Genomic DNA, 16,292 nt, shown 5'->3' on the forward strand with positions numbered 1-16,292 from the left:
TAGACCGGTGATATGTACAGTGATCTCGCCAACTCTTTAGTTCATCTGCTTATCCACCCGTGGTGCTGCCCGGGTAGTTTAATGACCATGGGACCGTGAATGAAACCAGTAACAATTGCAAACGTTTTCCGAGACAGAGTACACACCTGATCAGCAAATGAAGGTCATTTCTGTTCAACTGCCTTTCCCATTTCTGTTCCCGATCCTGATTTCTGATACGCCTGCTCCTGTCCAGGCATTCTATGAAAAGCAAGTAACATAAATGTAGTTATTCCTGCAACACTTTGGCAAATACATCCCTGAATTTACAGTAGAGAGAGAGAGCTGTAGTTATTGAGCAAAGTATATTCCCGTGCAGGAGGCTGATGGCTGATTTTGTTGAGGCGTGTAAAATCACCTGCTTTCCCTCTTAGATTAGTGTAAGGGATAAATACTAGATGAGTTCCACAGAAGAAATGGAAGGCATAAGTTTAAAGTGAGTGGGGAACTGGAGAGGAAAGGTTTAGTGGGAAATGGGCCAAATGCAAGCAGGTGGGACAAGAGTAGATTGGGGCATCTTGGTTTGCATGGACTGGTTGGGCCGAAGGGCCTGTTTCCGTGCTGTGTGGCTCTAATGTAATGGCAAGTCAGCAGTTTGGGAGTTCAGTCACAAACCGTTGCAAGGTTGTACATTGGACATGGGCATCATGGAATACTCTGTGTGAGCACGTCACACACACACACACCGCGAGTTTAACGTGTTACTTGATTCATGTGCAGATAACGAGAGTGCAGTATGGAAAATATCGATATGCATCTTTTTCTAAAAATGCAACCACCCCTCCAATGTAAAGATTTATTATTTCTCCTGCACCAGTCGAGTTTAGTTTAGAGATACGGCGTGGAAATAGGCCCTTCGGCCCACCGAGTCCGTGCGACCAATTATCCCCGCACACTTACACTGTCCTACATACGAGGGATGACTTTACATTTTTACCGCAGCCAATTAACCCACAAACCTGCACGTCTTTGGAGTGTGGGAGGAAACCGGAGCACCCGGAGTGAACCCACGCAGGCCACGGGGAGAACGTACAAACTCTGTACAGACAGCGCCCGTGGTCATGATCTAACCGGGTCTCTGGCGCTGTGAGGCAGCAACTCTACCGCTGCGCCACCGAGCCACTCGAGTTTCAGACCTCTGGTCACTTCTACGTACAGTGGCTTGCAAAAGTATTCAAACCCCTTGAACTTTTCCACATTTTGTCACGTTACAACCACAAACGTAAATGTATTTTATTGGGATTTTATGTGATAGACCAACACAAAGTGGCGCGTAATTGTGAAGTTGAAGGAAAATGATACATGGTTTTCAAATTTTTTTACAAATAAAATACTGAAAAGTGTGGCGTGCAAAAGTATTCAGCCACCTTTACTCTGATACCCCTAGATAAAATCCAGAGCAACCAATTGCCTTCAGAAGTCACCTAATTAGTAAATAGAGTCCACTTGTGTGTAATCTAATCTCAGTATAAATATAGCTGTTCTGTGAAGGCCTCAAAGGTTTGTTAGAGAACATTAGTGAATAAACAGCATCATGAAGCCCAAGGAACACACCAGACAGGTCAGGGATAAAGTTGTGGAGAAGTTTAAAGCAGGGTTAGGTTATAAAAAAAATATCCCAAGCTTTAAACATCTCACGGAGCACTGTTCAATCCATCATCCGAAAATGGAAAGAGTATGGCACAACTGGAAACCTACCAAGACATGGCTGTCCACCTAAACTGACAGGCAGGGCAAAGAGAGCATTGATCAGAGAAGCAGCCAAGAGGCCCATGGTAACTCTGGAGGAGCTGCAGAGATCCACAGCTCAGGTGGGAGAATCTGTCCACAGGACAACTATTAGTCGTGCACTCCACAAATCGGGCCTTTATGGAAGAGTAGCAAGAAGAAAGCCATTGTTGAAAAAAAGCCATAAGAAGTCCCGTTTGCAGTTTGCCACAAGCCATGTGGGGGACACAGCAAACATGTGGAGGAAGGTGCTCTGGTCAGATGAGACCAAAATTGAAATTTTTGGCTTAAATGCAAAACGCTATGTTTGGCGGAAAACTAACACTGCACATCACCCTGAACACACCATCCCCACTGTGAAACATGGTGGTGGCAGCATCATGCTGTGGGGATGCTTTTCTTCAGCAGGGACAGGGAAGCTGGTCAGAGTTGATGTGAATATGGATGGAGCCAAATACAGGGCAATCCTGGAAGAAAACCTGTTAGAGTCTGCAAAAGACTTGAGACTGGGGCGGAGGTTCACCTTCCAGCAGGACAACGACCCTAAACATACAGCCAGAGCTACAATGGAATGGTTTAGATCAAAGCATATTCATGTGTTAGAATGGCCCAGTCAAAGTCCAGACCTAAATCCAATTGAGAATCTCTGGCAAGACTTGAAAATTGCTGTTCACAGACGCTCTCCATCCAATCTGACTGAGCTTGAGCTATTTTGCAAAGAAGAATGGGCAAAAATTTCAGTCTCTAGGTGTACAAAGCTGGTAGAGCCATACCCCAAAAGACTTGCAGCTGTAATTGCAGCGAAAGGTGGTTCTACAAAGTATTGACTCAGGGGGGCTGAATACTTTTGCACGCCACACTTTTCAGTTTTTTATTTGTAAAAAAGTTTGAAAACCATGTATCATTTTCCTTCCACTTCACAATTATGCACCACTTTGTGTTGGTCTATCACATAAAATTCCAATAAAATACATTTACGTTTGTGGTTGTAACGTGACAAAATGTGGAAAAGTTCAAGGGGTGTGAAAACGTTTGCAAGCCACTGTAGGTCGGTCCTGTCTGTACAGATACCCACTGGGTGGAGTAGATATTCCAGAGAACACATACTGTCCAACTCCCCCATGAAGATGGTTGGTTTCATCTCTGCCAGGCTGAGTAGCGATATCATTCCACAGAAGAAAGGGCCCTGAATCTGTGCCCAGCTGGCACGCTCATTATAAACTGTTTGTTTGACAGTTACTAGCTAGGGCTGCTTGTTCTTACAAAATCCCCAAACTGGCACCGTGTGCAGTTATTGGCAGGGTCACTGAGCGGAGACTGGAATGGGTGCCAACCATTCACCACCCGTGTGTGTGCCGGGCAGTAGACGCAGTCACGGCAGCGAGCTCTTCACACAACACACACTTACTGTGTATCGCACACAACGCCGCCAGTTTTAATCCTTGAAGAAAAGCTCTGAGTGAGTGAGGTCCTTTGATGCAGCAGAGTATTTACAACAAACAGCAGAGGGATAGGCCCTTTGGCCCACAATATCCGTGCTGAACGATGCCAAACTGATCTCTTCTGCCTGCTCTTGATCCATACCCCTCCATTCCCTGCATGTCCATGCGCCTATCTAAAAGCCCACTGCCTCCACCACCATCCTGGCACCGTGACACCCAACACCAGACACAAAATGCTGGAGTAACTCTGGAGGTGGGACAGGCAGCTTGACCCTAGACGTTGCCCATTCCTTCTCGCCAGAGATGCTGCCTCTCCCGCTTAGTTACTCCAGCGTTTTGTGTCAATCTTCAGGCCAAACCACCTTGTGTTCATTCAATATCTACAGACTGTGAGGTTAGGGCTACAGCGAGGATCGACAGCCATGGCTTATGTTCCACACACAGTCTCAGAAATGTTCACGGCACATGCCCTGGGCCAGCTATTGATCCAAATGTGATCGTTTGTTTCCTCAAACACAAGAGCAATAAACCGTACAGCAGGGGAAGAGGCCTCTCGGCCCGCCAGGTCCATGCTGACCATGCTAATCTCCTCTGCCTGCACGTGATCCACACCCCTCCATATCCGTGTGCCTCTTCAACTCCACTGTTGTATTTGCCACCACCACCACCACCCCTAGCAGCACGTTCCAGGCACCCACCACCCTCTGTGTAAAAACAAAAACTTGCTCTACATATGTGCTTTAAACTTTGACCCTCACCTTAACGCCCCACCCTCTAGTGTTTGACCCTGGGGGACAAGGTCTGAGTGGAGGGAGTGGGAGACATTGAACTAGGGTGAACAGGTGATTGATATTCTGCGTGGGCTAGTGGCTGGTCCTGCTGTATCTCAGGGCCAGGTGATGCTGTGTGTGAATAGTGTGTGTGTACAGGGTGCGGCTGGTCTTACTCTCGCATGCTGTAGGCATCATCGTGTGGCTTCAGGGCGTGGTGCTGCATCATCATGCTGTGGTACTGCCCCAGCCTGTGGTCGGGCCGGCTGTAGGGCTGGCCGTGCATGCGTCCCTGCTGCTGCCCGTTCAGCTGGTGGCGGGTGGGACCCAGCATGGAGTGGGGGGGTCGGGGAGACGGGTGGGGGTTGGCGTTGAAGAGAGCCGGTGACTGTGCAGGGTAGACGGGTGAGTGGGGGAGGAGTGCGTGTGGGCCCTGTAGACCCGGGTGTAGTCCGTGCCGCCTGTAGATCAGGCCGGACGCGGACACGGGCTGCGCGCTCTGTCTCTTGGCCGCAGCGTTGTGACTGTCCAGGTCCAAGATCTCCTTCGGGCTCTCCGCTCGCTCCTGCTCCTTGTCCGCCTTTTCGTCCTTGACTGAGTGAGACACACCGCTGGCCCCCGCCATCGTGTTCTTGCTGTCTTTAGAGCTTCCATTCACCGCTTCCTGCAGCTCGTGTGTGTCGGTCGAGGCGTCAGCGGCCTGCAGGGACAGTTTGCCGTTGTGTACGGCCATGTGGGTGGGCGGCTGGAGCTGGTGGGCAGTGGGGGAGAGAGTCTGGGGCCAGTCCTCTGCTGGGTAGCCCTGCCCTTGTCCATAGGAGTAGTAGTGGGCGTGCTGGTACTGGTGGTAGGGACCTGGCATCTGCTGCTGCGAGCCGTGGTAGGGATAACACTGAACCTGATGCTGGTACGCCGGGTAAATCCCAGGCGGCAACTGCTGCGGGAAGTTGGGATTGGGGAAGGTTTGCCGGTTTGGGAATGTCTGTGGTGGAGCCATGCCCCTGCCGAAGGGCCTGCAGCCGTGAGCCATGCTGTACTGTCCAGTCACTGTGTAGTCGGGGCTGTGTCCGTACTGTGGGTGCATCAACATGCCCATCACGCCAGGATTGGCGCCGCTATTCTTGCCCGCTCCCGATTCCTCCACCATCTTCAGCAGCCCGGAGACGGTGCCGTGATCGGACGGGTCGGGGTAGTGCCGGGGGCCGGGCACGCCCTGAGCCACCGCTGCCGGCTCGTCACCCTGGGCCCGCTCCTCGTCCTCTCTCACACATTTGTTCTTCCTCCCTCTGCCCGCTCTGGCGCCGAGCTTCTTGTTGTTCTTCACCCTGCTCTTGGCCGCCCCCTTCTTAGAATCCGCATTGGATTTTCTCCGCTCCCTCCCGGCCTTGGTGACGGAACGGCTCGCGTCCCCCACACCAGCGGGCGGCGTTTCTTCCTCTTCCGTTTTGATGGACACCAGGCCGTTTGTGGGGCTGTCGCTCCTGCCCAGCTCGGCCCCGTCGGCAGTGGTGTTGTCCGGGAGCCGTGCGCAGCTCGGTCCCGTCTCTGGGGGAGAGGGCGCCGTCTCCGACTGCTGCTTCGCCGGGGGGGACACGCTTTTTTTCATTGGCACCTTTTCTGCTGAAGACAAACATAAATGACATTAGTCACTGCAGATCGCCATGTTGCAACCATGCCCTTCACAGGGTTGGGGAGCGGTGGGGGAACCTCCAACATTCTGAATGTAGACGTTCGGAGGCCATGTCACAGTTGTACCAGACATTGATGACGCCACATTTACATCACGCAGCAGGGGGAGGAGGGATGATCTTATTATTTTTTACACACAAAGGGTGGTAGGTATAGAGCACTAGCTGCCAGAGGAGGTGGTTGAAGCAGGTACCATCACATTGGTTAAGAAACATTTAGACAGGTACATAGAATGGGTAAATGTAGAGGGATCCAAGCCAAACGCAGGCAGATGGGGCTAGTGTTGATGGGGCATGTTTGCCGAAGGGACTGTTTCCGCGCTGTATCTCTAAACTAAACTAAGAAAGAATGAAAATTCTTCGAAGGAAACCTTGGAATGAAGGACAAACTGACCGAGAACTGCCAATGAAAGAAACTTTTCTTTGGGAAACTTTGTCCAAAATAAGCATGTGACTTTGTAACTATTTTACAGGAAGGAGATTAAATGGGAGGAAACAAAGTACATAATAAAAAGCAAAACTGCTCAGTTTTTTGCTGAGTACATCTAAATCAAATCTAGAGTTAGTAACCTAGAGTGGGTTTGGATGAGTAGAGTTACCTTGAGTTTCGGAGATGGTTTTGGGCATCTCTGTTTCCGTTGATGGTCGGGCACTGGTGTCGAGCGGCAGTTTGTGAGCGGGCACGTTGGATGGATGCATGCTGCTGCTGCACGGCTGTTGCGCAGGGGCCGGGGAGGTAGGGCGCGGTGAGCTCGGCGGGTGGACAGACAGGAGCAGAGAGCTGCTGCATGGCTATCATCTCTGGGCTGGAGAGCATGGAGTCCACGTGCAGCCCTTGGTGGGGGGGAGGGGAGCGGAGGAAAGGGGGGGGCATTCTGGGCGAGCCGGTGGCCTGGGGAGCGTTGGGGAGTCGGGGGTACACTGGGGGGCCCGTTGTGAGGTAGATGGCCTGGCTGGTTGGGCCAGTGGTTCAGGGGCACGGAGGCCCTCATCAGGTTCTGCTCCACCATCTGGGAAAAGGGGTGATGCTGAGACAGAGGGGGTTGGCTCGGGCCGACCAGCTGATTTTTCCCAGTCGGCGCTAAAGTTCTTTCCACGGAGCCACCGCCGCTGTTGTTATTCCACACGGGACGCGGTCCGCGGCACGGTCCGTTCAGATGGCCGTACGGGTTGTACACGTGTCTCTGGGCAAAGTCAGGCGGTGGCGGCTGGTGGGCGGGACTCTCCAGCCGTTGTGCTGTGTATCCCGGCTGGAAGGGTTGACTCGGGTACATGCTGCCTTCCTGAGGTGGGAGAGCAGCCACTGTTCCTGGAGGCACTGACGGGGGCCGAGGGCCAAGAGAAGGCCCATGGACTGGCCCGACGTAGCTGGGCTTGTTTTTGGGGCCCAGCATCTGCGGTCCTTGCTGGTCATTCAGATTCACCTGGTGCTGTAATTAGAAGAAAATATTATTTCTGGATCTCCAAACAGTGCCAGAGTAACTCAGTGGGGGGGGCGGGAGGGGGGGTCAGGCAGCATCCTCTTGTTCCATTCATCTCCACACTAGGCAATTGTTTTTCCAATATACCAATGAATAGGAGAATGGTCCCAGCCTGTTCCCCACAGATGGTGGCTGACCCACTGAGTTACTCCAGCAATAGACAATAGACAATAGGTGCAGGAGTAGGCCATTCGGCCCTTCGAGCCAGCACCGCCATTCAATGCGATCATGGCTGATCATCCCCAATCAGTACCCCGTTCCTGCCTTCTCCCCATATCCATCCACAGTTTGAGGAGCATCCTCCCCTCAAAGACCAACCCCCCCGTGAATCCAACTAACGCATAGAGGACATGCTGAACAATGGTCACGTTCCAGAGTGAGCAGAGTCTCTGCACCATTTCGAGATTGGTAGCTGCATGGGTCTCAGAGGTAAATATCAGCGCACACTCCAGGAATCTCCAGAAACCAGGATCCCAGGTGGAAAATAACATCACCATATGAAGATGTATAAAAGTGCCAGACAATTCCACAAACAATTTCATGCATTGATGAAGTGGTTACATCATTCAGTATACTGAAAAGTCATGATGTGGTTCTACAAGACGTTGGTGAGGCCGCATTTGGAATATTATGTGCAGTTCTGGCCAGCCCGTGATGGGAAGGATGAGGATGCTTTGGCGAGGATACAGAGGAGGTTTAACAGAATGCAGCCAGGATTAAAGAATATTAGCTCCAAGAAGAGGCTGGCCAAACTTGGTTTGTTGTCCCTGGAGCATCGAAGGTGATGGAAGTTTAGAAAATATGATGCATAGATAAGGTCGACAGTCAGAACCTTTTTTCCCCTAAAGCTAAAAATGTCAAAGAGGGCGTTGCTTTAAGCAAAAAGAGGGAACGGTGTGGGGCTGGTGGTGGTGGTGGAGGCATATACGATAGTGGTATTCAAGAGGCTTTTTGATACGCTGGGAATGGAGGGATATGGATCACGTGCAGACAGAGATCACTTTATTTTGGCATCGTGTTCGGCACAGACATTGTGGGCCGAAGGGCCTGTTCCTGTGCTGTTCTCCATTATATGATGATTGGGCAACCAGTTTAGAAAGTCTTTATTTTGTAGTTTAAATTTGCTGGAGTTACTTTCCCGCGCGAGATGACTATCGCCCAATAGCCGTGTTGGGTGCAGAAACTGCTGTTAAACTGGACGTCATTCGCGACGCAGAATAAAAAATGTAAAAGGCCACCAGGCAGAATATCACCGGCCACGAACAGACTGTCGATGTGGATTCACAGCTGAGTGTCTTGTACAGACTGAACTCATTACCTGCATTATGAACTGGTGGTGCAACTGCTGCCGAACTTGGTCAGTCATCCGCGGGTCCCGTGGCGAGCAGTACCGGTACGCAGGCTCTGCTGCCGTCCGCGAGCCAAACATGCACGGCACTGGCGATCTCTGCCGGAAAAAAAACATCGCAGTCGGCAAAGTGTGTGAGAATCAGTCCAAGAAGGACATCGGTCTGAAGAAGGGTCTCGACCCTAAACGTCGCCCATTGCTTCTCTCCCGAGATGCTGTCGCACCCGCTGAGTTACTCCGGCTTTTTGTGTATTGGCCAAGTATTCACATACAAGGAATTTGCCTTGGTGCTGCGCCCACAAGTAACAACATGACACACAGTGACAGTTACAAATGACTCAGAAAACACTAAACATTAATAAAATAAAACATTAATGATAAAACACCATTGATCAAGTATGTGAACCAACAAAATACCAGATCAAAGGGAGGCTACAGATTTTTGGCTGTTGAGTAGAGCAACTACTCGTGGATAAAAACTGTTATATGTCTGGCTGTGGCAGCTTTCACAGTCCGGAGTCGCCTTCCAGAGGGAAGTGATTCAAAGAGTTTGTGGCCAGGGTGAGAGGGGTCAGTGATGATCTTACCCGCTCGCTTCCTGTCTACCAGCAGTTGGCTTTGGCAGAGGGAAGGGGGGGGAACTAATGCCAGGGACACTCAGTCTAGATTGCTTCCAACACTTCACCGCCAATAAAACTCAACAAGGTGTTTCCACTGCAGCTTTAAAAGGTAAGTGCAGAAGCCCACCTCAACAACAGTACCGCTAAAACCAGGAAATTAGATGAATTATAGTGGAGGCACAAGGAACTGCAGATGCGGGAATGCTGAGCTAAGCACAAAGTGCTGGAGGAACTCAGCAGGTCGGGCAGTGTAGGTCAGGTGATGTTCCAGGTGTGTTCGTCATCGGTATGAAGAAGGGTCCCGAGCCAAAATATCACCTGTCCATTCCCTCCACAGACGCTGCCCGACCCGCTGAGTTCCTCCAGCACAGTGTTTTTAATTATAGCAGCAGTGACTAAATCTCCGTCCAAGTTGTCAGGTCGAGAGGAGAGTGGCATTGCTCCTGTTCAAATATTGCTGAAAGCACCATCCTTATGTAAAGTTCAAGAAAGAACTGCAGATGCTGGAATAATCGAAGGTAGACAAAAATGCTGGAGAAACTCAGCGGGTGAGGCAGCATCTATGGAGCGAAGGAGTGGGTGACGTTTCGGGTCGAGACCCTCCTTCAGACTGATGTGGGGGTGAGGGTGGGGGGGTGAGGCCCCGTGTCAGTCTGAAGAAGGGTCTCGACCGGAAACATCGCCCATTCCTTCGCTCCATCGATGATGCCTCACCCGCTGAGTTACTCCAGCTTTCCATATGTAACGCATCTAGATGCTGAAATATATGACATGTGGCCTGGATCAGAGGACATTGGCCATGAGGAGAGGTCGGAGAAACTAGGATTGTTTTCGGTGGAGCGTTAGAGGTTGAAGGCAGACTTGCAGACGTATATAAAACGGTTACAGCTCAGCCAGTCAGAAGCTTTTACCCCAGGGTGGAAATGTCAAAGACCAGAGGCCACAGCTTTAAGGTGAGAGGGGCTAAGCTTCAACAAGATGCGCGGTGGAAGAAGGTATTTAAAATAAAACACGCAGAGGCTGGTGGTGAAAGCAGAGAGTGGTATTTAAGAGCCTTTGGATAGGCATGTTGATCTGCAGGGAATGGGGAGAACATTGATCACGTGTAGGTGGGGGGTGACGAGATCAACTTGGCAACATGTTCACCACAGACATTGTGGGCCGAAGAGCCTCTGGTACTGTATTCTCTGCTCTTTATGCTTCACACGGGTGTCAGAGACGAAGCTGGAGAGAACATTTGGTCAAGAGATAAAATGCTTTAAAAAAAAACAACAATTTAAAGGTTGACACAAGAATCCTGGAAACTTGAGCCTCAAAATACCAAGTGCTGGAGGAACTCAGCGGGTCGGGCAGCAGGCAGTCTGTGGAGGGAATGGACAGTCGATATTTTGGGCGAGGACTCTTCTTCAGACTCAAAGGGGTTTGACGGTTTCTGGGGATCTAAAGACGTTCACGAACAAACCATATACTCAAGAAGAGAAGGGCGATATCTTACTTGCTGGCCTTGAAGCTGATACAATTGGCTTGGTGATTCAGCGCAGGACATTCCCTTGTAGGAGGATGCGGCCACTGGGAAACTCTGCCCATTTACCAGCTCCATTGTGCGTAAGGGAGGCCCGTGTAGCATGTGGTCGCGGCCTGCATCAGCCGCGGGGCCGTGCACCTCACCATTAGTCTGCTTCTTCACAGCCTCCTCGCTAAATCTACTCGACGTTTCGGCCGCTTCTTTTCCGAAGCGGCTGGGCTTGCTCCGCCTGCGCTCCTTCTTGTCCTTGTCGTCCCAGCGCAGGTTAAACTCCTCGTCGCTGTCCGCATCTTCTGCGGGAAAGTGTTTCAACATCGACTTGTTGAAGCACCTGTCCAGAGCCTCGGCCATCTTTGTGTATTCTGTCAGCGCAAAAATTAAAACGGAGCAATGAGAAGCAGCACACACACACACACACACACCCACACGCACGTACACACACACACACGTACACACACACGCACACGCACACACACGCACTCGCGCACGTGTAAATTTACATACGTAAATGTAAATCCCCCCCCCGAGTGCGTAGGATAGTGTTAGTGCGCGGGGATTGCTGGTCGGTGCGGACTCGGTGGGCCAAAAGGCCTGTTTCCGCGCTGTACGTCTGACAATTCAACACTCTTGACTATTCTGAGCATTTTACAATGCGGATGAAAATATATTCCTGACTTACCATTTCCTTCACCATTATACTCCAGACAATCTTCAAACATGACCTTCATATCAGCCACAAACTCTTCTTTCACATTATACTGTTTCTCATTGAGTTTTCTTTCAATGGTCGATAGGTCCATTGGTGTCTGTGAACAAACAACAGATTACGAGGTGCCTACCAGAAACTGTTCAACAATAGACAATAGGTGCAGGAGTAGGCCATTCAGCCCTTCGAGCCAGCACCGCCATTCAATGTGATCATGGGTGATCATCCCCAATCAGTACCCCGTTCCTGCCTTCTCCCCATATCCCCTGACTGCTATTTTTAAGAGCCCTATCTAGCTCTCCCTCTTGAAAGTATCCAGAGAACCAGCCTCTACCACCCTCTGAGGCAGAGAATTCCACAGACTAATCAACGATTAAAGATGTCGAGGAAAATCAATGTAAAAAAACCCCACAAGAACATAAATACTTCAAGAGGCACAAGGACCTAGGTCCCCCCCTGCCCCCCCTTCCCACCCACATCCCTCTGGCCACACACTCATCTCTCCGCTACCTTCCGGTAGAAGGTACAGGAGCCTGAAGACTGCAACGACCTGGTTCAGGAATAGCTACTTCCCCACAGCCATCAGGCTATTAAACTTGGCTCGGACAAAACTCTGAATATTAATAGCCTATTATCTGTTATTTGCACTTCATCAGTTTATTTATTCAAGTGTGCATATATTTATACAATGGTATATGGACACACTGATGTGTTTTGTAGTCAATGCCTACTATATTCTGTTGTGCTGAAGCAAAGCAAGAATTTCATTGTCCTATACAGGGACACATGACAATAAACTCTCTTGAATCTTGAATATTCAACTCCTCTTCACCTCCAGCCTTTGTCACTTACTCCACCCATCTGCCAAATCCCCCCCCCCCTCATCTTTATCCACCTATCACTTGCCAGACTATGTCCCACCCCACCTCTCTTTTCCAGCCCTCTCCCCCCTATGACATCTGTCTGCAGGGTCCCAACCCAAAACATTGCCTGTCCAGTCCCTCCACAGATGCCGATTAAGAAGGAACTGCAGATGCTGGAAAATCAAAGGTAGACAAAAGTGCTGGAGAAACTCAGCGGGTGCAGCAGCATCTATGGAGCGAAGGAAATAGGCAACGTATTTACCTATTTCCTTCAGGGTTTCAGCCCGTAACTTTGCCTATTTCCTTTGCTCCATAGATGCTGCTGCACCCGCTGAGTTTCTCCAGCACTTTTGTCTACCTCCGCAGATGCTGCCTGACCCTCTAAGTTCCTCCAGCACTTTTGTGTTTTGCTCAAGATTCACGCATCTGCAGTTCCTCCAGTCTCCAACTGCATCACCAGGGTTTACAATCTAGAACTGGAAGTTGGTGACACAATGAGACCACTTTTCACCCAGTGTAATTCACTTCATCGTTCAAATAAACAATAGCTTCAGTTCAAATTATACCTGGTTATTTAATACTCGAGAAACATGGGTAAACAAAAAAGGTCACAAACTGACCTTCATTCAAACTGAGTGGATATTTATGATCTATTCTTTCCTGTAAAACCACATATGAAAGTTTATTGTACCTCACTGTCATATAAAATATAAACATTTTGAGGCAGAGACGGTCAAAATCTTACCCCCCAGAATGGAAAACGTAGTGGCATAACTTTAACGGTCAGAGGAGCAAGAGTGGTGGGCATTTGGAACGTGTTGCCAGGTGGGCCAGATACATCAGTGGTGTATCATTACATTAGGCACATGGACATCCAGGGAATGGAGGGGTATGGATCACTTGCAGGCGGAGGGGGCTAGTCTAACGACTTCATGTTCAGCACAGACATTGTGGGCCGAAGGGCCTGTTCCTGTGCCGTACTGTTCCATATTCTACCTTCAGTCCTGCCGAATGGCCCTGTCCCACAGTACGAGTTCATTCCAAGAGTTCTCCCGAGTTTGCCCTGATTCGAACTCGGAGATTTACGGTAATGGCCGCTCGTCGGTACTCGGGGCTCTTGTGGACATTTTTCAACATGTTGAAAAATCTTCACGAGTCTTCCCGAGTACCTGCCGTTAGCGTTACGAGCCGCTAAGAGACGTCCCCGCTCTACGTTAATTCTCCGTGCTTACCCAGAGTTAGATTTTTTAAAACTCGGGTGAACTCTTGGAATGAACCCGTACCGTGGGACAGGGCCATTACTTTGATCTCATGTTGCAGTCTCGGAGTTAAAGCTGTAATAATTGAGCAGTGTTTGGTGAAAAACCTGGACAAGCATTTTCCTTAATTTCTGCAAAGTGCACAACTACACAGTTAGTGCAAGTGTAAGTGGGACAAGAATGCTGCATGGCAATCCTTACTTCAATGATGTCGTAGTAGTTCGGGGCATACGATTCATCGACAGGTTCGAGGAACGGCCATGAATCCTTGTGTGCTTTAACAGTATCTAGGACTAAACAGAGGCAGAGCTCAATCACACCATCTTACACAAGTTTAATGCTTGAAGCAACGCCTGGTGTAGAACAGTTAAAGTCAGTGTTCCTCTCCAAAAGACAAATACGTACCTTTGTACATGGCGACGTAATCTTCGTCCAATTCGAACCTACAGCAGAAAAGTGACACAAAACACACGGTTACATTTCATGAAAAAGAGAATTAAGAATCAACAGCGGTGCGGCGGGTGGGGCTGCTGCCTGGCAGCACCAGAGACCCGGGTTCAATCCTGACTGTAGGTGCTGTCTGTATGGAGTTTGCACGTGGTCACCGTGAGTTTCCTCCGGGTGCTCCGGTTTCCTCCCACGGCCCAAAGCAAACAGGCAAACAGCATGGATGCTTTTAAGGAAAAATTCAAGGTAAAGCAATTGAAAGAGGAGAGGATGGAAGGACATGAGCTGATGTTGAGTGAGATGGGACTCTGGATCCACACGCGTGTTTCTGCTTCACGTGATACGGTACTGGTTTGTAATGTCTATCGACATGCGGTGAGCATCTGTGTTTTGTGTGCTTAGTACACAGATAACGCTACAGTAGACAATGGGTGCAGGAGTAGGCCATTCGGCCCTCGAGCCAGCACCGCCATTCAATGTGATCGTGGCTGATCATCCCCAATCAGTACCCCGTTCCTGCCTTCTCCCCATATCCCGATTTCATATGTGCATATCGCATAGAAACATAATAATAGGTGCAGGAGTAGGCCATTCGGCCCTTCGAGCCAGCTCCGCCATTCAATATGATCATGGCTGATCATCCAGAATCAGTACCCCGTTCCTGCTTTCTCCTCATATCCCCCGATTCCGTTAGCCCTAAGAGCTATATCCAACTCTCTCGAATACGTCCAGTGTATTGGCCTCCACTGCCTTCTGTGGCAGAGAATTCCACAAATTCACAACTCCCTGCGTGAAAACGTTTATCCTCATCTCAGTCCTAAATGGCCGACCCTTTATTCCTAAACTGTGAGCCCTGGTTCTGGACTGTGCCAACATCGGGGAACACGTTTCCTGCAGACTATATTGTGGGCTCTGGCAATTTGATCAGAGCTGTACCTCTTGTACTTGGGCACGACCTGATTTCACGCGAGTATGGTATGACCCAACTTAATTGGGTAGCTCACAAACTAAAAACATGTCACTGTACAAACGACAACACCGCAACAAGTTGTAGCATTTTACTGAGCTTTGTTGCTGCTGCTCAATATCCTGAACACAATCCACTGACATTGTTAATACACATTTTACGGATATTTTTTTTTGCACCCGAACCGTGCCTCCCGCCCAGCTGAATCGTTGATGACATTGTGCGACTACCACATGGTTCCCCCCCTCAGGTGTAAAGCAAGAATGTTTAATTTAATTTGAAATAGTGCAATTTTCTCCCTTATTTAATTACCAATCTGGTAAATCAAACCCAGATGGGATTGTGCAGCTTGCTTCTATTAAACCCCCAGCAACATTCCGTTTTATGTACATCGTGGACATTCTTTTGGGTAGGGTTCGGGGGAAGTGAGAATACAGAGGATGGAATGAACCTTTCTTGTGGCCACGAGCCTCCCATTCCCACAGTCAATACGTACAAATCTTTTGCCTTCTTATCTTTCTTAATCGGCACGAATGGCTCCAGGTTCATAAGTTCAGGAGGCAGCTCTTTTCCCTGAGAAAGTAACCAGGCTCTCTCCTCCCTCATCTTCCTCCTTTTGGCACGACCTGGAAGCGAGGAAGAAATATTTCCCAGGCATGAGTGGGTTAACTTGTGATCAGCGTTTGTCGGTACCTGCTGGAGTTTAGAAGGATGAGGGGGAGCCTCATTGAAACGCACAGAATAGTGAAATGCTTGGATAGAGTGGATGTGGAGAGGATGTTTCCACTAGAGGGAGAGTCTAGGACCAGAGGTCTCAGCCTCAGAATTAAAGGACGTTCTTTTAGGAAGGAGACGAGGAGAAATGTCTTCTTTACTCAGGGGGTGGTGAATCTGTGGAATTATTTGCCACAGGAGGCTGTGGAGGCCAAGTCAGTGGATATTTTTAAGGCAGAGATAGATAGATTCTTGATTAGTACGGGTGTCAGAGGTTATGGGGAGAAGGCAGGAGAATGGGGTTAGGAGGGAGAGAGAAACATAGAAAATAGGTGCAGGAGTAGGCCATTCGGCCCTTCGAGCCAGCACCGCCATTCAATATGATCATGGCTGATCATCCAAATCAGTATCCTGTACCTGCCTTCTCTCCATACCCCCTGATCCCTTTAGCCACAAGGGCCACATCTAACTCCCTCTTAAATATAGCCAATGAACTGGCTTCAACTACCTTCTGTGACAGAGAATTCCAGAGATTCACCACTCTTCTGTGTGAAAAATGTTTTTCTCATCTCGGTCCTAAAGGATTTCTCCTTTATCCTTAAACTGTGACCCCTTGTCCTGGACTTCCCCAACATCCGGAACAATCTTCCTGCATCTAGCCTGTCCAACCCCTTAAGAATTTTGTAAGTTTCTAT

At 49.5% G+C, this 16,292-nt stretch overlaps 1 protein-coding gene across 1 annotated transcript in view; it reads right to left on the bottom strand.

Moving 5' to 3' along the window:
• LOC129706077 (chromatin remodeling regulator CECR2-like) overlaps window positions 1–16,292 on the bottom strand; it is an 84,573-nt gene that overhangs the window by 1,542 nt on the left and 66,739 nt on the right. Inside the window, 11 exon segments of the mRNA XM_055650050.1 lie at window positions 147–240; window positions 4,156–5,599; window positions 6,267–6,357; window positions 6,359–6,598; window positions 6,600–7,097; window positions 8,467–8,595; window positions 10,612–11,003; window positions 11,321–11,447; window positions 13,671–13,762; window positions 13,875–13,912; window positions 15,380–15,509. Of these exon segments, the coding sequence (XP_055506025.1) occupies window positions 165–240; window positions 4,156–5,599; window positions 6,267–6,357; window positions 6,359–6,598; window positions 6,600–7,097; window positions 8,467–8,595; window positions 10,612–11,003; window positions 11,321–11,447; window positions 13,671–13,762; window positions 13,875–13,912; window positions 15,380–15,509 (3,257 nt within the window). The 3' untranslated portion in view covers window positions 147–164.

The sequence above is a fragment of the Leucoraja erinacea genome, chromosome 19, assembly GCF_028641065.1.
Source record: "Leucoraja erinacea ecotype New England chromosome 19, Leri_hhj_1, whole genome shotgun sequence".
NCBI lineage: Eukaryota > Metazoa > Chordata > Chondrichthyes > Rajiformes > Rajidae > Leucoraja > Leucoraja erinaceus.